The sequence below is a fragment of the Frieseomelitta varia genome, unplaced genomic scaffold (genome assembly GCF_011392965.1).
Source record: "Frieseomelitta varia isolate USP_RPSP 00005682 unplaced genomic scaffold, Fvar_1.2 scaffold_797, whole genome shotgun sequence".
Classification (NCBI taxonomy): Eukaryota; Metazoa; Arthropoda; class Insecta; order Hymenoptera; family Apidae; genus Frieseomelitta; species Frieseomelitta varia.
The window spans coordinates 14,975-41,757 of record NW_025110586.1 but is presented as its reverse complement, the minus strand read 5'-3'; the positions used below and the strand labels follow the sequence as shown (position 1 = coordinate 41,757).

Below are 26,783 nucleotides of genomic sequence, written 5' to 3'. Positions count from 1 at the left end.
GCCATAAAAAGGGGGTCGAGGATGACCAACTCAATCAATTTTACTCTTAATGAATAAGAATTCGCAGATCACCTCGGGAGAGAACGTGTCGTGATTCACAATGTAAACACCGAGTCAATATCAGTAAGAATGTTTTTGATCATCCAACGCGAAGATTAGGTTCAAGTACGACGAGTTTGTTGTCAGAAGCAACAATCTTTTTCCAAATGATCTTTCTCCTTCCAACAGACCAACTTATTCTGTAATTTTTGTATTTCTCGTTCATTTAAAGTTTCACTGCTCTTTCTGAAAATATGGCCGTAAGAAAGTATGTAACTTGTACTCACAAGCGAGAGTTAGAACACGTGACAGGAACTGCATTAAGGGTTGAACTCGAGTGGCAACAGGACTCGTCTGGAAATTTGAAACGCACTTGTACGCCATAAGAGGGAAGGCGCGTGTTGGAATATGACAGCTTCCTGTGATCAATCCAACCGTACGAACATGTGGAATAAGATTTTCTTCCTGTTCGGAGATTTACTTCTAAATATTGTGTCTATTCCCTTTTGGCGCGTAGAAATTAACCTATTGCGCTCTGAAAGCGAATGCGCGTGTGTTCAAAAGTGGGTACGGTCAGATAAATTTTTCAGACACCTCGAAGGAACTTTCAGCTATTAGCCATTGTAAAGTTATTAATAAAAATATAACTAAAATATAATAAAATATAAAAATATAACTGAAATATAATAAAATATAAAAATATAACTAAAATATAATAAAATATAAAAATATAACTAAAATATAATAAAATATAAAAATATAACTAAGATATAATAAAATATAAAAATATAACTAAAATATAATAAAATATAAAAATATAATTAAAATATAACTCGAATTAATTATATAGAATTATATATTTTGTGTATATTACATAGAATTATATGCTAATTATATAGAATTAATCAAAATACTCGATTGATCAAGTATAAGGTTTTTGTTAAAGTTCTGTTTGATTTAGAAATATTTATGTATAATTATATAGCAGGTTCAACAAAACTTTCTACCTTTATTATCGAGATCAATGGAAATTTTATACAGATATTCTCTATGGATATGTCGGGCTGAAGTATAATCCAAAATAATTCATTGGAATATCGAATGTACATACAGCGAGTGACAATAACGCTCGTCGTGACGCTTTCGCAATTTTGTCTCTCTGAGAAGATTAAAAATAGTTCGATGTTTCGTCATCCCCGACTAGATAAACCGATCTGAAAAGAAGATTTGCTGTTTGCAAGAAAAACATAAAGAAAATTGTATAAAGTGACTTCATGAAAAATAAACGTTGCTTTAACAATGATAAAGTCCCTGTAAAGTTGTTTACAAGGAATCTTGATGGTTTGATTACTTGGGAAATTCAATAATCCGATATAAAATTAATCTTGTTTCATAAGCAAGTACATACGATACTGATTCATTCCCCGAGGCGTTTTATTCTTTAATGGAAATCATACCACGCGAATCGTCTCGTTTTCTTCGTCAAACTAATTTCAGTGATACCAGAAGTGAAAATAATTCCTAAAAGCACTAGTAAATTAATTAAAAATTTCGTCATCTCTGAAAGTATTCTCCATAATCGAAGTTAACGACGAAATGTTTTTGTAGCTTTCGATTCATTGAAGTCAACTTCATTTTCTAAAATTGACAGTAACGAGCGATAAAAATAACAGCAAAACAAACGTTCAGTTTTGGAAAAGTAAACGTCGTTCTTGGCGTTGTTAAAATAAAAAGTACTAATCAGACGAAAAGTTTCGTCATTCCTAGAAGTAGTTGTACATAATTAAAACGGACTATAAATTTTTCCACAGCTTTTTCGATCCATGTCGGTCAATTCTCATTTTCTAAAATTGATAATAAATTGTAATAAATAATAATAAAAAAGAGAATTGTAATAAATAATGAATGCAATAAATATAAAATGATAATTGTAATAAATAATAACAAAAAAAAAAATAAAATTGATAGTAACAATAATAATAAAAATAATAATAAAAAAACACGGTAACAGATAATAAATAAAAATAGTAAAATTAGTAAACAAAAATAGTAAAAATAATAAAAAAAACCAACACAAGAGATTCAATCTAAAAAAAAAAAAAAAAAAAAAAATTGTAAAAATCACTCTCAGCGTCGAAAGTTTTGTCATCCGTAAAGGGTAGCTCTATGTACAATCAAAACGTTCCATTGTTCCATGCAGCTGCGGCTCGGAAAATCCTTGAAACGACCGTCTATATACCGTAACGTAAGCTCTGCGACAATATACATATACATATACGAGCGAACCGATGCACGCTCGGAATATAATTTTAACTATGCAGGTTATTGCGATGTAAACTTTGGCGCTGCTCTGCCGTTCTATCTCAGTTAACGTTTGTACGTCCATCGCGAGAAGACCTATGAGATATCGTCGGGCAGCAGCAACGAGTTTCTCACCACGTTCGGTTCGGCTGTGCGATAGCCAATAAGATGTGATGGTTCCCGGAGGATTCCACGTGGCATGGGATGTGGTAGGTCGCGCATTCACGCTTCGACCACCCTCGATAACATCCAGGACAGGCCAATCCAAGTTCACATTATGTTTGGTAATAGTCACTGCGCATACATTCTGTATTTGTGTTTCTCGTGTCCTCGTCTATTGCGGTGTCGTTGCAGAGATAAAGTCGCAACAGTTTTACCACTCGGAGGAAACTCAAGTGCGAAGTTTGACGAACTGTGATATCCCTCGAATAAATTCGTTTTCGTATTTTTTTGATTGACTCGTAATTCGTGGCGTGTTACGTAATCGCGTCGCTCCGTCGATAATGCAGTTCTCCTATCGTTGAAATTATCCACGCTCTGAAGTTAACCTCTTGCGCTGGTGTGACGTGCCACGCACGTCGAAAATTTTTTGTCTCAAAATTGCAATATTTTCTCAGTTTCAAGTATATCTAAGTACAACCCAGGCAAAGTAAATAATAAATTTATTACTTGTCAATAATTTCTATCTAGTGATTTCATACCGACGTGTTCAAAAAGAAAAGTAAAGCGACGAATTATTTGTATACGGTTTGGTCACTCGTTATGGTCCGCAATCAGTTGTCAGCGCAAGTGGTTAAGGGGTTAACAGTTGTACCTGTATTTGTTTACCTGTACATTTATGGTCGTATAATTATTTAACTTAATAATTATAATCATTTAACGCGAAGTTATTATTATATAAACGATTTACCGGGAATCGGTAAACTTAACCTCTTGCGCTGGAATGACGTGCCACGCACGTCGAGAATGTTTTTATTTCAAAACTGCAATATTTTCTCAGTTTCAAGTATATTTAAGTATAACCAGGCAAAGTAAATAATAAATTTATTACTTATGTCAATAATTTCTATCCAGTGATTTGATACCGATGTGTTCAAAAAGAAAAAGAAAGCGACGAATTGTTGTGCACGGTTTTGGTCACTCGTTATGGTCCGCAATCAGTTGCCAGCGCAAGTGGTTAACATTATTAATATTATTAATTAATATTATTATATTATTAATATTACTAATTAATACCATCCAGTTCAATTTTCATTGCCAGTGACGTTCACCTTGTTTCAATCATTCTGAAATATTTATAGAAACAGAAAACGTTGTCGGTGATCACCAAATCGGTGGCAGCAAACGTGTCGAAGAGAATTATTCTTACGCCTTGGTCGCTCGAAACAGTTCGCAACCGGCTAATAATACAATTTAAATGTCGCAGCTGTCTTCTCACTGCTAGATCCGTAGATCTTCCGATTCTGAATGTTGTCGATCCATCGTAATTTTAAATAAATAATCGCGATATTTACGTCTCGCTTGACCTTGAATCATTTGATCCCTATTGAAAAAACGAAAATGAAGTCAATGGTGCTTCCTTGCTCAATACGTCGAACGCTGGTCCCTCTTTGCGCTAAATTACGTGGTACAAAGGAAGGTCGCGGCGCGAACTATCGAGCTTAATAGACCGTATTAAAGCATAAATGGCAGCGTACACATTCGAGTGGTTGTGACTGGTTGCTTCGTCGAGATATGTTTCGTTCACTTTTCTTTTATTATTTCAATGATTTTCGTTTCAAGGCTTGATATTTTCAATGTGACATCTTTTCAATGGAGTTCACGTGCCTTTAGAATGCTTCTCAGCCCCCCCCCCCCTTTTTTCGATTAATGTCGACGAAAATTCTCCGACAATAATGTTGATCTACGATAAATTTCTACTTTTGGTTTTGTCCCGATCATTCATATTAAGGAACATCGAGATTTAGCATCTTTTTTATTTGTATCTTGTTGAAAGCTAAAATTGGGAAAAATTGGTAAATCAAAAATTTTCTCAGTTTCAAGTATATTTAAGTAATAACCCAAACGAAACAAATAATAAATTTATTACTTCTCAATAGTTTCTATCCAGTGATATCGTATCGACGAATTCAAAAAGAAATGCGTACGGTTTTTGTCACTCGTTATGGTCCGCAATCAGTTGCCAGCGCAAGTCAGGACAATTTGAAATTTTCAAAAAATCGATTTTTCTTGTTTTAAACAGTAGTTTGAAGTCTTAGAAATAAGATACAAAAGGTCTTAGTTTCTAAAACGACTTATTTTGAGGTATGATAATAAATCCACGGAATAATTGAATTTCTATCACTGTTCACAACTTTAAGCAGTATTATGAAGTGTAAATCGTGTGATTCAAATATCACTTTTGGTGAATCGAATGTTTGGGGGACTTGGATTCAATTTAGTTGTGAATTGTAAGAACTGTGAGTCACTATATTTAAGTAAAAAAAGTAAGTGAAGAGTACATATGAAAAATGACGTTCTGAAACTTTAAAACGCGTTCTTCTCGAAACTAGGTTTTTAGAAACGGTGTGCAAGATATCTCGGAATCTAACCAACCGATTACCGTGAAACTTGCTGCGTATCTTTAGTGTAACATTTACTAAAGATCAACGATCGAACATTTTTTAATTTTTAACCATTTCGAAAGATATAAACGAAAAAACGTAGAAATTTTTGGCACAAGTTCGACACATCAAAAACAAATGGCTGCTGTTCTCATAATTTTTACAAAAATGAAAATGTTGGATCGTCAATCCCTAGAGAATATTGTTTACTCTTGAACATTTTTCGCCTTTTTGTTGCAACTAATCTTGTTTGGCTGGAATCATGCACACCGATAGGCAACGTAAAATGAAAGTTATGTAAAAGGATGCCGTTAAAAAGTTAAACAAGAGCCCTCTTTTTTTTCTCTTTTAACGTTGTTTTTTTATGGTTCATAATGTGTTGAAATAAACCACGAAAGCTCATGTCAATCAAACATGTACTTTTGTTTCTTTTTACCAGCCCTCCAAAGTATTCGTAATCTTTAGGCCCTAATCGTCAAACTGTCCTGGCCACCTTAAACCGGCACCGGTTTGTCAAACCGTTTGTCGAATTTATCGAATATATTTATATTTCGGTCATCGTTCGCCCCCCTTAAATACTTTCAGCTGCTAAACGTCGTTGTAGTGGCTCACTCTCGCAATCAATCGCAGAAAGCTCTGTAATTTCGAGGACAAAAGAAGAAAGGAGAATCGGGGAGGGGGGGGGGGGATGTAAAAATGCGCGAGGCATCGAAAGATTTAACCAACGGCGCTTGGTGACGCGCCAAAAAGATGGAAAAGGGAGCAGCAAGACCGCGGCGCCCGTATAGCATCTGCGAAATTGGCATCAGTCACGTAGTTCGAATGAATTCGAGAATAGGACACGATTCAACGTTCAATCATTGCAACAAGCGCACCCGGAGAAAAACGAGCCGATTCTCTCTCGGCGAGAGAAGAGCCAGGCCGAACGTTAGTCACCGATCTCGCGGCGATCCTGCTCTTAAAAGGGAGCTGATCACCAAGCTCTCTCCTCGGCTTATCTTTAGTTCGGCGCGTTCGTCAAATCGCCGTGCCCGCGAAATTCTTTGTCTCTTTTGTTAACTGGCTCCCGAAGGAATGCCTTCCAGGCACACGGCGTTTTTATTCCTATCAAAACGATCGGAATAGCCGCCGATCGTTGTTTTCTATTTCTGTTAAAACGATCGGAATAGCTGTCGATCGAAATTCCTCTCCTTTTTCATTGTATTTGAAGCACGTTAAGTGGCAAGCGCGTACGCTTGTAGCAAATGTCGTGTAATAAATGTTAAAAGTGAGGATACTTCTTTTTCTGGAGATTGTGCGTAAAAAATCTTTTTCGTAAGTGGGATTTACCATCGTTCTGAAGATTGAAGTCTTCCTTGTTTGTAGGACTTTCTTTCGCCGTTTTTAGTTGAACTTTTGAATATCAGAGACTCGAGAAGTCGCAACGTGTCGTCGTTTGATTCAAAGTTGAATAAAAGAAAGTCGCACAGTGAGTTACGAGCGGTCGTTGTGAAAGAAAAAATTTCAATCTTCGAAACTATGATTGATTTTAGTCATGGAAAAGCTCTTCTAATATTTCCGCACGAGTTTCGAACTTTTACAATTCAATTGATAATAAATTGCACATTAACTTTACCCTTTTGTAATTTTTATTCAAAATTCATTATTAATATCAATTTCCTTAATTTTATATTTATTAACTTTAATCTAATTAATGTTAGATTGATATTTAAATGAAAAGAGAGTTTTCCTGTTAAATTTCATTTAAGAGAATTAAAGCCTTGACCAATTATATTGTCATTTAATTATAATACAAATTTATACAAATTACATTTCTATTAATATCAATACAATTATAGGTATCAATACGTATTATAATATCAGTACAATTAATATTAATATTATATACAATACAATTAATATTAAAATTATATTTCTATTTATTATCTATTTCTATTTTAATTAATATTAAAATTATATTTCTATTTATTATCTTTAAAAAAGAAAAAAAAAAGAAGCTCACTGCCAAAGAAGAAACTTCACGCTTTAAAATGAGATCAAGGATGGACCGTTATACAATCTCTCTTCACTCAAAGCTACATTAGTTTCAATTATCGACAATTTATCGAATTTTTCATGTCATTAAAATAGTTATGCTATTTACTATATATATATATATCTTCGTACTCGAGAAGTAGAAGAATTGTTGTAAATTTCGTGTTTCGCTTGTACAAGGATGGTCACTGAAAGGCTGAATGATATAAAACAAAAATAACCTTTACAAACACGTTTTTTTAAATTTTTTATGATTTTATTTGAAAATATAATTAATGGATTAATTAATAATAATTGATTAGTTAATCTTTAAAGAGACGTTCTATAACCTACAAAAAAAGAAGATAAGAAAGATTGAAAACGAACAAGATACGATTTTTTCAAACCTCTTCAGTGGCCACCCTGTATAAAAAGCAATCTCGAACGCAATTTCGATCAGTCGCGTCGGTAAACGTCGGTATAACGTCGGTATAACGTCGGTAATGTCGGTAACGCCGTCGCTCGTCTTTTATCTACGATCGTATGTCAGGGGATACGAGGTTAGAGAGCTCGGTTACCAGCTGTCACAGCCGTGAACGTGACAAAATCGCGACAAAATTTGGGTACTCATGTTCGGCACGTAAATGTTCAAGGGCAAGGACGTAACCGGATCGATGCAATCGCGTTCCTCGTTTCTGTGACTGGATTCGTTTAACGTGGACGACAAGAAATCTGTCAGTGTTAGAGACGTTGGACGTTCGTAAAAAAAAATTGTCGTTTAGAAATGACTTAAAGGAAGCTTCCTTATTGACCGGTACATCTCACCTGGGTTAATGATAGCCGCCCTGTTATAAATATGGAAAGTAAGAGAGCTTTCGTGAGCGGACGATGATCTCATTTCTGCAAAAGAAATTTCAGATAAAGATCCCAATTTGAAAACTAGCTCTGACGTTCAAGTAAAATATCCTTTATCGTTCAAAGTTTCTGATTTGACTGTGGAATACTGCAGGAGGAAAGAATTTTAAATAAAATGGTTCTGTTAAAATAATTCTAATTAAACAAGTTTATTAATAATCAAATAAATAACAAAATAAATATTAAATACTATCAAATTTCTATTAATAATTAAATAATTAATCTCGATTAATTAAGTAAATGAAATCGCGATGATGAATTATTTCCTCAAAATAGATTTCTCGCGTTATTTCGAATTCGACCGCCTGTGCATGACTTATTCAATCAATTGAACCATAAACGACAGTCACGTTCGATGTTACGCCGATCTAGATAGCTCTAATTAAGCAGATCAGCCGTCCAGAGAAATTGAATTGAACCGATTTCGAATACAATTTAACAACGCGAATAATTCTTCGTGCATATATTGTACGTCGATTGTTTCGAGTAATTTGCATCATACTTACAAATCGACTTGTCTCCGGATGGAATTTGAATTTTCTTCGAAACTCGAACGAATTTTGAATGGATTTCCTTTGACTTTGCTTGTTTCAGGCGTAAACGCGAGATCGCCTGGGAAAACGTCCCCAACGGGGGTGATCGGGGCCAGGGATGGCGCTGGTGTTGGTAGAACGATGAAAGAGTACGAGGACCAATTGGAGGCTCTTAAAAAGGAGAACTTCAACCTTAAATTGCGGATCTACTTTCTCGAGGAGCGAATGGGAATTTCGTCGGCGGATGAAAATGCGATCAAAAAGAATATTGAACTAAAGGTAACCGTTCGTAGCGTATAAAAAATTTATTTTTATTTAAAAATTTATATTTAAATATTTATTTATTTATTTTTATTTAAAATTTATTTATTTTTATTCAAAAATTGATTTATTTATTTTTTTGTATTCTATATTATAATGTATATATATTTTTTTGTATTATATGTAAATTTATTTATTTATTTTTTTTGTATTATATATATTGTAATATATATATATATATTTTTGTATTATATGTAAATTTATTTATTTTTTTTGTATTGTATATTGTAATATATATTTTTTTGTATTATATATATTATAATATATATATTTTTGTATTATATGTAAATTTATTTATTTATTCTTTTTGTATTATATATATTGTAACATATACATATATATATATATTTTTGTATTATATATAAATTTATTTTTTTGTATTATATATATTGTAATATATATATATATATTGTATTATATGCATATTTATTTATTTTTTATTATAACGACAGGTTGAAATTGAATCACTGAGGAAAGAGTTGATCGAGAAACAAGAGCTCCTCAGTCAGGCAGCCAAGGCGTTCGAATTGATCGAGGAGCAGAAAGAAGCTTCTTCGCGGAATCAGGCTCAGTATCAGAAATCGCTTGAAAATGAACGAGAAAAAATTCGAAAACTGGAGAAAGGTATGTAACCACGTCGTTGTCATAATTAAACGAACACACTTCGAGTAAGTAATCAAAGAAACTCTACATAATTTTCCTTTCTCTTTTTTTTTCATATCGTTTTATTTATTATTCATATTAATATTAATTAAAGAAACTCTACGTATTGTTTTTTTTTTTTCTTTATCAGCGAACAATTAGAAGAATTTCTTCTATTGAATTTCTGTATGTAATTTTTCTAACAACATACACACTGTATATATATATATTATCTGTATCTTCATATATATTTTGGAACTTTCGTTGTTTCTTTGCATTAGTCAAGAAACGTTCAAATTTTTTTTTGAAGATATCTTTTGTTCAACTAACTCTACGAGCTATTTATAAACCTACTTGGTATCGCATACGTTCATAAATCGTCGAATCGTTGCCATTAAAATATAATTTTAAGTAGTTAATTTTATTAATCACTAATTGTACATAATTTATATAATATACATAATATATATAATATACACAATATAATATAATATACATAATACACAATATAATATAATATACATTATATATATAATATATTAATACTGAAGTTAAGTACTAATATATATCTGTTGCGACAGAGTTAGCAGAGTACCAAGATAAAGTGGCAGATGCGTCGATCTACTATAAACAAGCTTTCGGCATCACGCCAGAAAAGGCGCTGGAGAATGAGGAGAAATTACGTAAAATGGAAGAACTCGTTGCATCTCTAGAAGCCGAGGTAAGACAGTACCAGGAGACAACACGCGGAAGTAACGACTCTTGTACAAACAAATTGAATTCTTATCTCTTCGATTTCTTGCAAATAAGACTTGTCTGTGTCTGATTTGTAACATATAAAAAAAAAGTACATAAGTGAAAGGGAAGTTAGAGAAGGAAGAGAGAGCGAACTTCTTTAAATTTCTATTTCAACCTTTCTCGAATGAATATCGAAGAAAATTTATTCCTCAAGAGCGAGATTCAATATTATGTTTCCCTCGATTTGATTTTACTTTTGAGATGTTGAAGAGATGTCGTTGCTCGGAGCAATTGATAAGCAAATTCTCCGTCCGTTCTATTTATTTTCCCTCTGTCTGTTCTATTTATCACCTATATGTTATCTCTGTCCACTTCCTTCGGCTACGAAAAGAATGCGGACTCGATAAGCGAGCCTTATCGTGTAACTCGGGGAAAATTCGTCAGTATCATTTGTATTTCTTACACGTCGACATTTTTTTTCGACGAAATTCTCAGAGTATCAAAAGATTATTAATCTTGGATAATAATCTACAAGAGTTTAGCGCATGTGTACATAGTAATTTAATTAAAAGTCTGTTGAAAGTTGGATATTTCGAAGGTTATTTTTTCATTCCTCTCTGAGAATTAATTTTTATCGTAAAATCTCCTTTTTGTTTGTTTCAATGTTTCGATACGAGGATCAGATTTTTAATATAATAAATGATAAAAAATAAAATAAAATATAAGTAAAAACAAAAACCTTTTTTTTTAATATAAAAAAAAGTACACTGTAAATACAGAAACTGTAATTTGTATAGAGGACACTGAAAAACTGAAGGGTTTGAAAAAGTCAAAACTTGTTCATTTCCAATCTTTTTTATTTTCTTTTATTAAAAATACATATGATACTGAAAAAAATCTATTAATTACATTTTCAAGATAAAACAATAAAAAAATTAAGAAAACATGTGTTGAAAGACTGGCATAAAGCAAAAATAATTTTTACAAACACATGTGTTTTTTTCATTTTTTTATTATTTCATTTGGAAATATAATTAATGGATTTCTCTCAGTATTATGTGTGATGAAAAACAACAACCCTTCAGTTTTTCAATGGCCACCCTGTATAACAGAAAAATACACATTCGGCCCTATCTCGAATGTGTTTGAATTTCAATCAAATGATGGAACGCAGGTGAAGCAGGTGACGAGCAGCTTGGACGAGGAGCGCGTCTGGGCGCAGGAGCTCGAGAGCGAACGGGACGAGTTCAGGGAACGTTTGGAGGCGGAGACGCGCTTGAGGGAAAACTTGGACGCGGAGAGGCTGCAGGACATCGAGTCGCTGCGGGAGAAGGTGAAGGAGCTGGAGGAACAGCTGCTGAAAAGGGACACTGTTGTTCAGCAGTGTAGGAACGAGCTACTCGAGAAAGAGAGAGTCATCAAGGAGAGAAACGCACAATTAGAGGAGAGGTGTCGGCTGTACGAGGAGTCAAACGCCGTTTCAGAGAAGAGGAAAAAGCAAGTCGATCAGTTAAGGGCGTCTATAAAAACCAGGGACGATGCTCTCACCGAGTTGAACAATAAGCATCGTGCCCTGCTCTCTCAGGTGATTGTCACGCTGAACAAAAAATTATTCTTTCAACCTTCTATGTCGATTTTTCATTGTAGCTGCTACAAGAAGTATTATACATGTTACTGCAGTATCCGAAGCTAGTCGTGGGTTTAAATTTAGTTTAGTTTTATTCAATTTTATTAATCCTTTGCACTCCAGGGACAATATTTGATGATGTAGTTTTATATTGTTAATAAATTTTATTTGATTACATGTTATGAAAATACTGTTATGCATTGTATCAAAAAATATCATAGGAAGCGAGTTACTTGAAGAGTAGTAGTGTTTAGATAGTGTTTTGAGACATCAAGCATTGAGTCTGAGAATAGTGATATATTATTCTTACCATAAAACATAAAAAAGCAAGAAGATTTCAATTTATTGATTCCAGTGATAGTGAGATATGAAAGTAATGTTATACCTAGTGAAAATTGTCTGTTTAACACCTGGCAACAAATTTATTACACACAGGATTATTTATAATAAACAGTAATTCAACATTTCGAATAAAACTGTTCAAGAACTCATACTTATAATTTTTACTTTCAAATAAATAATTCACTAGATACTAGATAGATATAAGAAGCCAAAAATGTTACAGTTGTTGTAAAGATATACTTTAGAAACAGTTGGAGTGCAAAGGGTTGAGATTATGGCCAGAAAGATCAAGGATATATCAGGTAGCTGGAGAAATCTAAATATTGAGAAAAATCCCAATCACATTGGGGCCCGGTAAGAATGAGAATTGTGAAGACATAAAAACAGAATGAGTTACAGAGAAATCATAGTGGAGTCGAGTCTTTTGAACACTTGAGTTGAGTTGAGTTGAGCAGTTTGAACAGCTAATTGTACTTTCAAGTACAGTACATCATATTCTTATTTTTCTGTGAGTCGTTTTTTTAAAAATGGTATTTTCGTGTTTATTAAACACGTTGCAGTTCGAGAATGGTTACTCTAGAAGATCACCCCCTAGCAGTCCGTCGGCTATGAATCCAATCGAAGATCCCTTGCAAACGAGAATGGGACAGAAGATGACCTGTGGACAGGGGACGACGAAGAGAGGGAACACTTGCCTCGATTGGGAACCAAATCGAGAGAGGTCAACGAGAGGGAAGAAAGCTCTCAGCGGAGAGGTGAAAGACGTGAGAGATTTGATCAAAGTTCGCAGAAACATTCTTTACCGAGACACTCGTCAATCCTGTTAATGGAATTTTGAAACTTTTGATTTGTTTCTTGACTTAGGAACTGGAAGAAAAAGACGCCGAGCTGAAGTATCAAGAGGAATCGAGGAAGCAGCTGGTGTTGAAGCTGTGCAACATGCAGAAACACGCCGAGACGATGAGTCACAAGCTGCAGAAGCTGGAAAGTGAGCACGAGAAGGCGCTTAAGACTATTCAAGGTTTCATGGAGAGGCAGCAGCAACTGGAAACCGTGAAAATGAGGAAAGACCAGAAGATCATGGAGCTGGAGATCGAGCTGAGCAGGCTGCGCGAGCACGAGAGCATGAGAGGAACAACGAGGGATGGAGGACAGAGTCAGCCGGCTGGAAGAGACGTCAGCAGCAACATGACGGACGATCCAGAACGTGACGCCAGCAATAATCAGGTCGAGATCATGATTTTTCGTCTCTGCATGCCTGTCTCCGCGTTTCTGAGGAATCACGTGCTGCTGAAAATCTGCGGCTTCGGCCTGAAACTCGGTGGCGTTGTCTCGAGATTTTTCCATACTTTTGTAGCTGTTTAACATGAAGAGAATGAACGAAAGAAATTGAATTTCTATCATATAGAAATATATTGTAACAGGGGGATGGATAGATGTCCGGTGTGACTGTACGGAAACGTGGAGACAACGCTTTGGATTTGCAATGCGTCCCGCTTGTGAAACGAAGGGAAACGGGATTAATCGCAGGATGATTTAGGGTTATCAAACGTTTCTCTTTCTTTCAGAGACATTGAACTCACCTAACATCTACTTCTACTTCTCCTTTTCTGCTCTCTATCGCCATCATCACTCTCACTGCATGACTCTCACTTATCGCACTTTGGGGCACTGTTCATTACACCTTTTGATAAATTGCGAGCACAAGTATGAAGTATCTAGCAGTTCAAAAAGAAAATAAGGAAAGAAAAGCTTTTTCTCAGATCTGTGACACGAGTTTTAAAGTTTGAGACTCCTCCGTGTCGAAAGTGTTTCCTACTCGTTTCCTTTACCTAATTTCTAATTTAATTTTTTTTTTATTGAGTTTTACTTCTCCAGTTCAATACAAGTTACAGATCTTTTTTTTTTAATACTTTTTGTTAGGAAGAAAAGTAATTTGTTGTTGCCTCTTTCTCGTTGCATGTGTACATTTTTTGCACGAATTTGTAGCGTTAATGCACGGCATGTGTGAAAGCATACGTTTAATTTATGTACGCGTTATTAATGCGAAGGAATAAGCAAACGAAATATTTTATGTATTTTACACGGTCACGTACGTTCGAAGATGAAGAGATCTTTTTGTATAATTTTTTTTATATCTCTCTGGCAACAATTTAGCTGACTATTCACATACTAACATACTAACATACGTTTCGAGTCTATAAACGAACGAACGAATTATGCATGATACGACTATTCGAATGTGAAATCGAACGAAAATTATTTAAGAAATTCGCGTATTTTTAACTTGAATGAGCCACAATCTGTTGTCACAAGCTCTTAACAAATAAATCGATTGTTCATTTTACGTTTATTGAATTGTCTAATTGCTTAATTTTAGTTTCGATTCTCGAAAGATTCGCCGTTTTTCTCGTTATCTGTCCCGAATTCGATCTACGAGCGAATCTATATATAGTTTAATTAGGCTACGGCCCAAGGTTCCAGTTCCTCCAACCAAGGGATTTCAGAATCCAATTTTATCTCCAAGTTCGTTCCTATGGTATTTTTTTCGTACACGTAGAGCGATGAAGTAAAGCAATGTCAACAGTTGCGAAAAATTTATTGAAAGTAATTCCGACATTCACTCTAATCTAGCGTCTTTACAGTCTCCAAAATACAACAAACCGATAGTGAGCATTAACAACCTTACTGAGGAGTCATAACGATACAGAGAAGAAAATATATGATTATCTTTATTTGATAGAAAAATAAACATTTTTACTTGTAACTAAGAAAAATAAAAAATTCTATTTAAATTTTATGAAAAATGAAACACGTATATATATATATATTTTTTAAATAAAATTTATATATTTTATTATTAATTTTTATATAAATTCAAATAGAATTTATATACATATGTTAAAGTAAAATTAATATAATTTAAATAAATAAAATATATAATTTAAATAAAATTTGTTCTATTTTTATTAGTTTCAAGTATATAACAAGTGTTTATTTTTCTATTAAATAAACAACCTTACCGAGATTGTTTATTTAATAACAATACAGAGAAGAAAATATATGATTTATCTTTATTTGATAGAAAAATAAACATTTTTACTTGTAACTAAGAAAAATAAAAAATTCTATTTAAATTTTATGAAAAATGAAACACGTATATATATATATATATATATATATATATATATATATATATATATATTTTAAATAAAATTTATATATTTTATTATTAATTTTTATATAAATTTAAATAGAATTTATATACATATGTTAAAGTAAAATTAATATAATTTAAATAAATAAAAATAATATATAATTTAAACGAAATTTGTTTTATTTTTCATGAAATTTAAATAAAATTTTTTATTTTTGTTAGTTTCAAGTAACAAGTGTTTCTATTAAATAAAGATAAATTATAATTATATATATATATTTCACGATATAATCGCAGAAATAAAAATTTAGTCCATATAAAATTATACACAAATTTAATATTGAGAAATCAATAATTTTGTTCAATATGACAGTAATTAAAACAATCTTCTAATTGTTGGGACTTTACAATATCTACACGTACATCACATGACGCCTAACTGCGTCTACCGTAACGGATAACAGTATTCGATTTGACGCCAAACGGCGTGACAAGGTGTTAACAAGCATTAAGAACAAACGAACGACTCTACGAAATTTCTAAATTCAAATTATCGAAGTCAGTCACCTTTTAAAAGTCACCGGCCGAATTTAGACCCGTCTCGAGGCCTCGTTTGCTTCTTTAAGTTCCGTTCCGACTTCATCATTCAAGCCAAAGTAGTAGTTGGTCGTCTCGTTTCGTGGTTCGATTCAGAGATGAATGACAAAATTACTCGTTAAGCGAGAACTACCGGCTGCAAAAAGGGTTCGCGGTGGCCCAATTCAGAGCTCACCGAGTGATAGCGACGTCCCACGCGCGAATTCCACGTCGAACAAGCGGGAATTGGCGATCGTGTGTCGGTGGTGGAGCGTGAAACAGCGAGTTGCAGGCGCGATCGTCGATGTGATTTTCGTGTGTGGAAACCGGGCGTCCCGGCGAGGCCGCGGTGGTGTCTTTGAACCGCCAAACGGAAGAACGTGCCTTTCGTCTAATAATAGAGAGACAGTCTGCTCGCGGGAGAGAGAGAGAGAGAGAGAGAGAGAGAGGAGGCCAGCGCGATCCGCCGCTTTAGCCGGCAGTCCTCGCACGAAAATTCGTCTCGAACCAACGGTGCGGTGTTCCCTCCGCCGACGAACGACAATTAAAATTAAGAAAAAACGACTTCGTGAACGCGATCGATCTCGAATATAACACTCTCGTTAGAAACGAACTCGTTTCTTTGGAAGTCCGAAAGAAGTCTTTGAAAGAAGTCTTTGAGAGCGAAACGAATCGAAAAGAACGCGCGAAGAAAAAAAAAAAAAAAAAAGAGAAACGACTCTCGATCGAGTAGAAGGATATATACGCGAGTTTATTTTTTATTTTTTTTTTCTCTCTCTCCTGTTTACTTTAGCGAACGAATAAAAAGAAAAGCGACGATTTTTTTACTTGGGATATTTTCCCTAAGATCTGAGATTGCTCGAAAGGGAAGAAACACGAATATCGTCTCGCCTCCTCGCGTGTCTCTCCCCCCTTTTTTTTTTCACCGGTCACGGATATTCCCCAGTGCTAGAAATAATCGTTAGCATTCGCGTCGAATATCCGTTCCAAGGGCTGATCGAATCGAACGAATTTTTGGTAGACGATTAAAAAAAAAAAAAAAAAGATGTTCTCCTGTTTGTGCGCCTCGGTGAGAATGGAGGTAGGTGGATGTAACAAAAGAGAGTATAGTGTCGTCTTTCTGCTTCGTTTCACGTTACAGCAAGACGAAGTATAACAAACGACTATCAATAAACGAAACTAAACGAAGTAAACGAATGATTAAAAAATAAGTAGCAAACGAATGAATAAACACATTGACGCTGTTCAAGTTCGGCCGATTATGACAATTGATACTCGATGTATTGAAATGAATCGATGATTCGTTGACGTTGGTTAATCGATCTGTTTTATTTCAAGCTTCTTAGCTGGCCAATTATCAACTCTTCATCCTTTAACATTAACATTTCCTCTTCATTTCTCACTCGCGAAATATTCTGTGAAAATAGCTGCGTGACACTGTACTAAATAAAAATAACCATACTATGCTAAATACTAATGCTAAATGAAAGTAAGAGAGCGGTACGATGTAAACTTAAAATTGCAAGTTAATCAGAATTTTGATTGAAAAGAAAAAGAAAGTTAAAAAAAGTTGCAAGTTGTTAGAAAGTTATCAGAGTCGACGAAAAAGAAGAAAAAAAAAAAAATAGAAAAAGAGAGAAAGAAGTCTTAACCTCTTGCGCTGGAATGACGTGCCACTCACGTCGACAATATTTTTGTTTCAAAATTCTCTCAGTTTCAAGTATATTTAAGTAAAACAAAACAGGCAAAACAAATAATAAATTTGTTACTTCTCAATAATTTCTATCCAGTGATATCGTACCGATGAGTTCAGAAAGAAAGCGACGAATTATTGTTGTGTACGATTTTNGGTCACTCGTTATGGTCCGCAATCAGTTGCCAGCGCAAGTGGTTAACCTCTTGCGCTGGAATGACGTGCCACGCACGTCGACAATATTTTTGTTCCAAAATTGTAATATTTTCTCAGTTTCAAGTATATTTAAGTATAACCCAGGCAAAGTAAATAATAAATTTATTACTTATCGATAATTTCTGTCCAGTGATATCGTACCGATGAGTTCAGAAAGAAAGCGACGAACTATTGTATACGGTTTTGGTCACTCGTTATGGTCCGCAATCAGTTGGCAGCGCAAGTGGTTAACCTCTTGCGTTGGTAACTGATTCGCGGACCATAACGAGTGACCAAACCGTGTACAATAACTCGTCTTCTTTTTGAATTCATCGGCATATCACTGGATAGAAATGACCGAGAAGCAATAAATTTATTATTTGTTCGTTATACTTAAAACTAAGAAAATATTTTGGGCGAAATATTCTCGACGTGCGTGGCACATTCATTTCGGCGCAAGAAGTTAAGGCTAAAGCTAAGTAAAAACAAATTAGATCAAATCTACTTAGTCACCTACTCTAACCTACTCTATTAGATCAAACAATCTACAAATTAGATTTATTCTTTTGTCCCTTTTTAGGAGCCAGATATCGTTACCCTTGTCTCGCCGCGCAGTTGGTCAAGGAAACCGAGACTTTAAATACCCTTGTCACGAAACGAGAGCGTTCTCTGCGCAATGTTAAATTAACGTGTAAATGTGTTGAATTTGCTCCACTTTTCCGCTCTCAGTTATCCATCCACGAGATTCTGTATAAAAAAGAAAACGCGAGAAAAAGCTCTCTGCCCTCCTCGCTCGAGCAAAACGCACGCGTATCATTTTTGTACCCTTGTACACACCCATCTTTGTAATCGCCAGTTATCTTCTTGCAAATAAAGCTTGTCGATCCGTTCGAACCGATTTGTTTCCGAGTTTTATTGACGAGAACAATTATACTTTATATGTGCAGCAACGATTCGACGAAATGGAAGCCAAGATAAACGACCTGCGAGATCAAATAGAGGCTATCAAGGCCGAGAAGAATCGTTTGGAGAAGCAGATCGAAACCGAGTCGGAGGTAATTTTCTGTCTTAACCTTGATGAAACTTGTTTTTTCGAAAGCGAGCTGGCACAGAGAGAAAAGATGTCGAGCATTATATCGCGATGGATTGACGAATTTCAAGAGGAAAGAAATTATTAATTATTTCGTCTATAGTATTTCAGACGCGCTTACTGTAAGATAGACAGCAATATTTTGGTTACATAGACGCAAAATTAAAAATTGCGGAGCAATATTTTAGCCTCTGAATTTTTATATATAAAGTTATTTAAAAATGTTAATATTCCAATTGGCGAATTTTTATAAAAATCACAGTTAGAAATCGTTAAAAATCATTTACAGTTAGAAAAATTTCGTATTTTCACCGATTGATTGCTCTCTTCGTTCTCTCCGAAATCACCAATTACGATCGGAAATTTGTTTTCGAAACTCCGAAGTTCAAAGATATACAGTCACGCTCGTTTGACTTCGCAACGGAATCGAATGGAATTTTAGGAATTGAAAGAGCGGCTCCAGGACAGGGACCAGAAGCTGGAGGTTCTCGAGATCGAGAGGCAAACGATGAGGAAGCAGCTGCAGGACAAGGCGAACGAGCTCGACCAGCTGACAGCGACGTTGGAGAAGGACGGCATAGAGTATTCGAGCGAGCGGGAGGATCTTCTCCGGAGGCTCCGGCACCAGGACGCCGAGCTCGAGGAGAAGAACCGCAAGATCGAGCAGCTGTCGAAGGAGCTGCAGGTGAAGACGCAGAATCTGCAGAAGCTGGTGAACACGGAGCTGTGGAGCAAGAACAAGGAGATCGCCAAGCTTCACAACCACATGACCGCCACCACTCACGGCCACGAGAAGGGCCGAGGCAAGCCGGACGTGACGCAGGAGAGCGCCAGCGCGCAACTGTCGGCCCTGATCAAAGAGCTGAACGACATCGGTATCAAGGTGACGTTCACCAACGAGGTGGTGCAGCTGAACTACGTGGACGGTAACGAGCCGATAGACGTGAAAACCATGACCGGCTACGTGCAGAAGCTGGTGGCCCAGAGGAACGAGCTGGAGAAGGAAGTCGATTATCTCAAATGGCTGAAGTTGGTCTCGAGGCCGGACATCGCGAGCGAGATCGACGGATACGGCGACAATCAGACGGAGAGAGCGAAGAAATACTGCGAGTTGATGCGCACGCACTTGAAGGATTTGGTCAAGTTCATGAAGCAGATGTTGAAGAACGCTGACCACGACGGGAACGGCGTCGGTAACGGGCACAGGAAGACCACCGTGCTCGACGTTTTGATCAACTCGAAGATACTGTCCGACGACTTTGTGAACGCGCTCGAGGGGATTTCGACGGCGAGCGACCGGGCGGTCAACGCCGACGAGGCGGCGAGCGTGAAATTGACGGACGGCAACAACACGGTGAAGAAGAGCCGCTCGGAGAATCTGCTCAGCGTCGCGAGGAATCAGGCGTCCACGCAGTCAGACTCCGAGGCATTCTCCGAGCCGGACAGGACCGTCTCCATGGCTAGAATCGGGTTACAGGAAACGCAGCAGAAGTCACTGAGCCGGTCGAGATTCACCAAGTACACCAAGACGTTCACCGACTCCGAGGACTCGTTGGAGTACGTGCCTTACTACAAGTCTTATCAGAACGACCTGAACGATTCCGAGGCCAGTCACCAGATACAAGAGCTGAAAGAAACAAACGCCTCGCTGTACACGGAGCTCGGCGCCCTTCGGGACGAGTTTGCTGCCACAATTTCTTTCGACTGTGTAAGTCTGATTTACCAATAAGTAATGCTACTAACCAAAAAAAAAAAAAAAAATCAACTGCATTGCAAGTGACACGACGATCTTGGTTTTGACTGATAATTTTGGGAACTCTATAGATATTCGACGAGAAAATATCGCCGTTGATGGCCAAATTGGAGAAGTCGCAGAAACACTGCGAGAAATTGCAGTCGGCGTTGGAGAGGCGAGTGCACGAGGTGCACACACTGAGGAAAGAAAGCAAGCAGAACGGTGCTCGCAGGACGCAGTTGGAAAAGAAACTGGCCGAATTGGAGAGCATGGCGACAGAAATGAACAAACAGAAGACTGAGCTGATGCACTGCAAGGACAACGCCGAGAGAAAAGCCACGGAAATGCTGATATCGCTCAACAGGGAAAACGACGCGGTAATGAATCTCAGCAATTGAATCTTTGCAATTTTAAGAGATATTCACAGTAGGATAATTGCTTCTCTCAAACTGAACGCTCCGAAACTGTCTTCTCCGAATGATTTGCAGCTGAGGACACGAGTCAAGAAGCTTGAGGATGAGAACGAGTCGGCGAAAGCGAGTATATCGGCGTTGACGAAGGACCTGGACCACTTGACCCTCTCGCACAGTCAGATCCTCGTGGAGAATACAAAGCTGACGAACGACAAGCTACGCCTGGAGCAAGAAATCCGTAAAATGGAGAGCAGATGCGAGATGACCGTTCGCTCGATGCACGACAAATTTACCAAAGAAGTAAGATCAATGGTTGTGTCTCGTTTTTCGTTACATTTTTTGTTACCACTTTCGCTAAATCGTAGCGAAAGTTGTTTCAACGGACACGCTCGCGCGTTCTTTTTATCATAGATATCGGATTTGAATCAAGTCAACGAGTCGCAGAGAGCAAGATTGCAAGAGCTGGAGGTGACGAACAAAGAGCTACGAAGGCACGTCGCGGTTTGCGAGGCGAGCGACTCAGCGCCAAGCTCCAGCGGCGTTTCTTCGATACCGGCGGAGACTATGCTGAAGCAAACTTGCGAAGACATTATGCAAGAATATCAAGCGTACAATGTACAATTTGTCAATTTTGTCAAGTCTTTTGCTTTTATTTCCTCGTCCAATTCTGGACTCTGATGGATTCCAATTTATTTTAGAACTCGCAGTACTGGCTACCCATAAGCTACTCAACGGTCGGCGGACGCAGTAAATCGAGCTGTTCGCCGGACTTGGGGATCGAAAGCGACGCGGCTATCACAACCATGAGGCCGCTGCAAGACACATTGAAGATCACCGAGTCCATGACTAATCTATTGAGCGACGAGGATAACAACAGCAATGGTAACAGACCGGCGCGAGAAATCGACAGCGAAAGCCCATTGCCGATGGAAGGTAAGGAATAACATTGAAAAAGTTGTCTTCCTTTCGTCTTTGCGATCTAATTTGAAAGTTACCGTGAATCAGTTGATAAATTGTCGTACTAATTCATTAAATTCAGTAAATTATTAATTTTCATAAGCTGTAACTGATTCTTAGGTCTCGACGAAGTAGAAGCTTTGAAGCAGGAGAACGAAACGCTGAGGAGGAAGTTGATGAAAACGAGAAAGGCACTGGAGGATACTTTCCAACATCTTTCCGCGTCGAATAAAAACAAGAAGAACGTCGAGAAGGCGATAACGAAACAGTTGCAAATCACCAAGAGCATATTAAAGAAAACGAGGACGTACGAAGAACCGTTGGACAACTGAACTGAACTGAACTGAACTGAACTGAATCAAAGTATCACTTACAGAGAGAAAAAGTAATCAAACAGATAAAGTCGCTGTTCGTTGTGAATTTTTAAAAAGAAGAAAAAAAAAAAGAAATTGACGTGTTACGCGTTCATTTTTTAACAATCGCGTTTTTACTATTATATTTGTCTTTCACGCGCAAGTTTTTTCGATTCATTTTAAATCCTGAGCAACGAACGAGAATTGTATTTTATACAAATTAATGAGCGGCAGCGAACGTTGTTGTTGTTGTATATTGTACAAAAAAAAAAAAGAAACTATTAGAAAGTATTTTCGTACATTCATGAAACGTTGCACGACGAAATGGGGGAAGGGGGAGGAAGAATTAATACGATTAAATGAGACTAAATAACGATAAGAAAAAGAAAGAAGGAAAGAAAACTTCGTTTCGAAAAAGAAAAAAGAAAAGAAGAAGAAAACGAAGCTCTGTATGTGAGTTTTGTATATACGTATTGTGTATGTGTATTTGAGTTCTTTTGTAGATTGTTTCTCCTCTTTGAAGGTTGCTGTAACCTTGTCATCGAATCAAAAACTGTCCATTTTTGTCGCAATTCTCGACGTCCAGAAATTCGCGCGCATGTACATACATACAAATATATCGAGAATGTCATTACACACAAACAGCATCTGTACATAGTATTCGCAAATAAAGTGCCATTGACAATTTGAAAACAAAAGTGGAAGAACTTGTTGAGATTGAAACGAAAATTGATTTCTAATCTACCGAGCATTTGTACTCCTCGATCCAACAAAAGTTTTTTTTTTACAAGCGGAACAGGTAAACTTGAGAAATAAATATTTTCAAGCAAAGAAGCTCCAAGAAGAAACGTACGGAAGAAGAGAACGAAAAACACAGTACAACGTGGTATAGATTACGATAGAATTTTTATTATCACTCGATGACTAGATAATAATATAAAGATCCGTAGTAACTCGTGTCGATGAAGTTATGAATGACTGCGCTAGTCACGCGAATCTTTTTCTTTTCTCTTTTTTTCTCTCTCATCTGCGAAACCCGCTGAGGAGCGTATGTTCAATTTTTCGTAACTGTACAACATTCAGTTCATTTACCCGACATTTAATACACCATATTTTCTTCTTTTGTAGCTTTCCAATAAATTCCAGTTCATCGAATTTTCGCGGGTAAAATGATTTCGGGATTGACGTATATACAATTCTACAACGATATACTTTTTTTTTGTTTCTTTTATCGGTCCTTGACGAATGATACGCGCTATGTTTCAAATATACTATATCTCTCGAATAATATGAGGCATACGAAAACATTAAAAAAAAAAATTAACTTATAAATGCAGAATTTCGCACGTTGTAAATTGTAGATACACGTCACGTGATTCGGCACGTGACTTGTCACGTGACTCGCGTATATGCCTCATATTACTACAGTATATGCGAATAAAGTTAGCCATCAGTCGGAGGTTACAGTCGATCAATTGAGTCCGTTGCTTTTGATTATCGATCATTTATGTATCTAGGCATGCCGTCGCGAGACATACATACGTACGTACGTGTCTCGCACGCGTGTGCGTTGAACGAGGGTGCAATTGACATTGTTATAACTTTGATTATTTCGAATCGTTACCACTTCACAGAGACAGAGAGGAGTGTATAAGTACGCAGTGAGTATAACTTGCAACAAAAGCAAACTTGCCAATTGTACGTCTAGTACACCTTTAGCATCTAATAGAAAATATCGATATTTCTTTTTGTGCGGATAAAATTATTTTACAGTTCCCTCTGTAAAGCGTTAACCGCGCGAACGAACGAACGAACTCGTATGTTTGAAATTGGAGTCAGTCGATCGATCGAAATATCCCGCAGACAGATGACTTTCCGAATGGCTGCGAATCGATGGGGAAAAAAAAGGGACGCAGAGAGAGCACACGTCAAAGGTGTAATCTACTGACGCTCGGTTTCACCAACGATAAACAAACACGCGAGAGCAAACTTTGATTTTGCTGCTCGATCGAATGGCGGCCATGTTTATTTGACGATTTCGTTTACGTTGGTGAAACCGAGTAGCGATCGTCTAATAAGTCGCGAAAACGGGTCTTGCTCTCGAGAGACAACCATCGGTGTTGATGTTTTTTTTTTTTTCTTTTATCACACCTGGAAATATGTTGAAACATCTTACGTTTCGCGATGTGTAAAACACGTTTTCTTCGCGATACGTTTGTTTTCCTTTTTTTTTTTACGTTGTCACGCCTGGACGTCCTTCTTGTGTATCACATGTTTCGTTCACGATACAACTGTCTCTCGACTTGCGAGTTTTCTTCAATCATTCACCGGTCGAAAGTAAACTACTTCTGGCGGTAAATTACGAAATTTTGATAATTCAGTAATTCACGCCTGGCTGTCGCTCGAGTGGAAAATCGCGCTTTTGTGGATCAATCCACTCGTAAAGGCGTTCGCGACGCTCGACGATAATCGCTGCTTAACCCCTTGCGCTGGTAACTGGTTCGCGGACCATAACGAGTGACCAAACCGTATCCAATAATTCGTCGCTTTTTTTTTCTTTCGAACTCGTCGGTATGATGTCACTGGTAGAAATTATTAAAGTTTATCATTAATTAATAAACTTATCGTTTGTTTTGCCTGGATTACACTTAAATATACTTAAAACTGAGGAAATATTGCAGTTTTGGGGCAAAAAAATTCTCGACGTGCGCGGCACGTCATTCCAGCGCAAGAGGTTAAAGTCGACTGATTGTGGCAAGGTGGAGCGATTTTGATTTTGGTCGCGAAGCTGGCCAACTCCCTGTCGGCGCTAAATTCGTATGTACAAGAATGGATATTCGATATTCGATACTCGTTATTGAAAACTGTATAAACCACAAGTGTTTATACCATACACGGTCGATCGGCATCGACTTTTGTCGTCTGTGTTTCCTCGACAGGTTCGATGTCGCGGTACACACACATACATAGGTTTCCTCTAACAAAAAAATAACGGAGACAGAAGTCTCGCGCGATCACCCACCTAACTACGCGCAAAGGCGTAGCAGGCGAATCGATTTGTCGAGCGTCGATGCGAAAGATCCATGGAGGCCATTTCTATTCTTTTTTGAATTTCATTTCGCGGACGGCGTCGCTCCCGCAGAGATCGCAGTACGCCAATCCATTTCCCCTTTTCCCTGCCTCCTTCTTTTCTTACTGTAGCACGATAGAATCTAATCTGAGTTATTTACAATAAACCTTGACACCTTGAAACTTCTAGCCTCACGGTAAGCGCGGTATACCACAGAAAAACGTGTCCCGCGATGCTCACGAACGAAACGAGTGTTTTCTCTTTTTTTTTTTTTTCTTTTTTTGCTTAGAAGAGTTTTGTTCTTCGTTAAGAAGATGTCACGTGATGATGATCTCGTCGGTTCGTGCGTGGACATCCGGCCTCGGCGACACGTCTAAACTACCCTCTAGTAATTTCTCTTATTTCGACGAGATGAAACTCCATAGTACCGGGAAACGAGGAACTTGTACATAAATATATTTAGATTAATCGTACCTATTGAATGCACGTGTTGTGCGTGCGTGCGTGCGTGCATTACGCGTGTTACGAGTGTAACGAGTTTTTATGTTACAGTGACGCGTGGCATCATTCTGAGGATGATGGGAAACCCGCGGGGACGGTGGAGAGAACGGCACGACTGGAACGACATCTCCCTGGCTCGAGACGGTGCTCGATCGTCGCACGCATCTCGATCGAGTCCCGCTCCTCCTGTTGCTCCTGGTGATTCGTCGACGATGCGCTCGTCGAACATCGAGATCCTCCTGGGATCGAGGCGGCTCGAGAACGTCGCGAGGTTGTCGACGAACGACGACGACGATGACGAACACGGACAGGCTGATTATCCGACGGCGGTCTTCTTATCGACATTGGCCTCTCGATCGTGTCCTGTCAGGTGAACGCCTTGCGCCGGTCCGTTCTTCCGAACGGTGCTTGGCAACGCGTCAGTTTGCCGGGTTATGTGCCGTAGTGGGAATGGTGGTGAGCGTGCGGAGGTGGCGGTTCGCCGAGCCACGAATCCGGCGAGGGTGGAAAGTCCGGGTAACCACCACCACCGCCTCCGCCGCCGCCGCCCCCGCCGCCTCCGCTCGACTCGTTGCTCAAATCCGACGCCGGTCCTGGTACCATACCACCTGCGGCTCCTGCAAACCATTCGGCTCAGCTCCAATTTTACTTTGTTTGTACAGGCATGGATATCGCCGTTCTCTGGTCAAATTTCTCTTTCAACGTTTCTTTCGACTAAGTTTGTAAATATGGATTTATCATTTTCTGATAAAAATTTCTCTTTCAACGAAGTTTGTAAGTGTGGGGATATCATTTTGTGATAAAATTTTTCTTTCAGTATCTCTTTCAATTTAGTTTGGATATCATTTTGCGGTAAAATTTCTCTTTTAACTAAGTTTACAAGTATGAATATCATTTTGTGATAAAATTTCTCTTTTAACTAAGTTTGTAAGTATGGATATCATTTTGTGATAAAATTTCTCTTTTAAC

At 37.3% G+C, this 26,783-nt stretch overlaps 3 protein-coding genes across 12 annotated transcripts in view; 2 read left to right on the top strand and 1 right to left on the bottom strand.

Moving 5' to 3' along the window:
• The window catches only part of LOC122536077 (centrosomin-like), a 49,024-nt gene extending 26,052 nt beyond the window's left edge, over positions 1-22,972 (top strand). For 2 of the 6 annotated variants that reach the window (XM_043668130.1, XM_043668127.1), the window contains exons 3-15: positions 8,466-8,683; positions 9,178-9,349; positions 9,949-10,088; positions 11,280-11,690; positions 12,635-12,856; positions 12,939-13,301; positions 18,643-18,750; positions 19,228-20,493; positions 20,610-20,897; positions 21,009-21,245; positions 21,345-21,548; positions 21,632-21,866; positions 22,011-22,972. In XM_043668130.1, coding sequence (XP_043524065.1) covers positions 8,466-8,683; positions 9,178-9,349; positions 9,949-10,088; positions 11,280-11,690; positions 12,635-12,856; positions 12,939-13,301; positions 18,643-18,750; positions 19,228-20,493; positions 20,610-20,897; positions 21,009-21,245; positions 21,345-21,548; positions 21,632-21,866; positions 22,011-22,222 — 4,076 coding nt within the window. In that variant the 3' untranslated portion in view covers positions 22,223-22,972. Of the gene's footprint in view, positions 1-2,386; positions 2,625-8,465; positions 8,684-9,177; positions 9,350-9,948; positions 10,089-11,279; positions 11,691-12,634; positions 12,857-12,938; positions 13,302-18,642; positions 18,751-19,227; positions 20,494-20,609; positions 20,898-21,008; positions 21,246-21,344; positions 21,549-21,631; positions 21,867-22,010 lie in introns of those variants that run through there. The other 4 variants (XM_043668131.1, XM_043668133.1, XM_043668129.1 and 1 more) reach the window with 4 other exon arrangements.
• A 609-nt stretch (positions 22,973-23,581) lies between these two features.
• LOC122536079 lies at positions 23,582-26,188 on the top strand. Of its 5 annotated transcripts, XR_006308327.1 has the most exons (3): positions 23,582-23,891; positions 25,628-25,629; positions 25,866-25,939. XR_006308327.1 is itself a non-coding variant. In XM_043668135.1 (2 exons), exons 1-2 carry the CDS (start codon positions 23,751-23,753, stop codon positions 26,186-26,188), a joined length of 462 nt encoding a protein of 153 aa, XP_043524070.1. In that variant the 5' UTR covers positions 23,582-23,750. The 5 variants fall into 5 exon arrangements, 3 of the variants coding, with proteins under 3 accessions (XP_043524070.1, XP_043524072.1, XP_043524071.1); XR_006308326.1 differs by lacking the exon at positions 25,628-25,629 and having other exon boundaries at positions 23,582-23,941; positions 25,866-25,993; XM_043668135.1 differs by lacking the exon at positions 25,628-25,629 and having other exon boundaries at positions 23,582-23,889; positions 25,866-26,188.
• Positions 26,189-26,237: 49 nt separating this feature from the next.
• The window catches only part of LOC122536078 (LIM/homeobox protein Lhx3), a 10,836-nt gene continuing 10,290 nt past the window's right edge, over positions 26,238-26,783 (bottom strand). Inside the window, exon 7 of the mRNA XM_043668134.1 lies at positions 26,238-26,431. Within this exon, the coding sequence (XP_043524069.1) occupies positions 26,247-26,431 (185 nt within the window). The 3' untranslated portion in view covers positions 26,238-26,246. The remainder of the gene's footprint in view (positions 26,432-26,783) is intronic.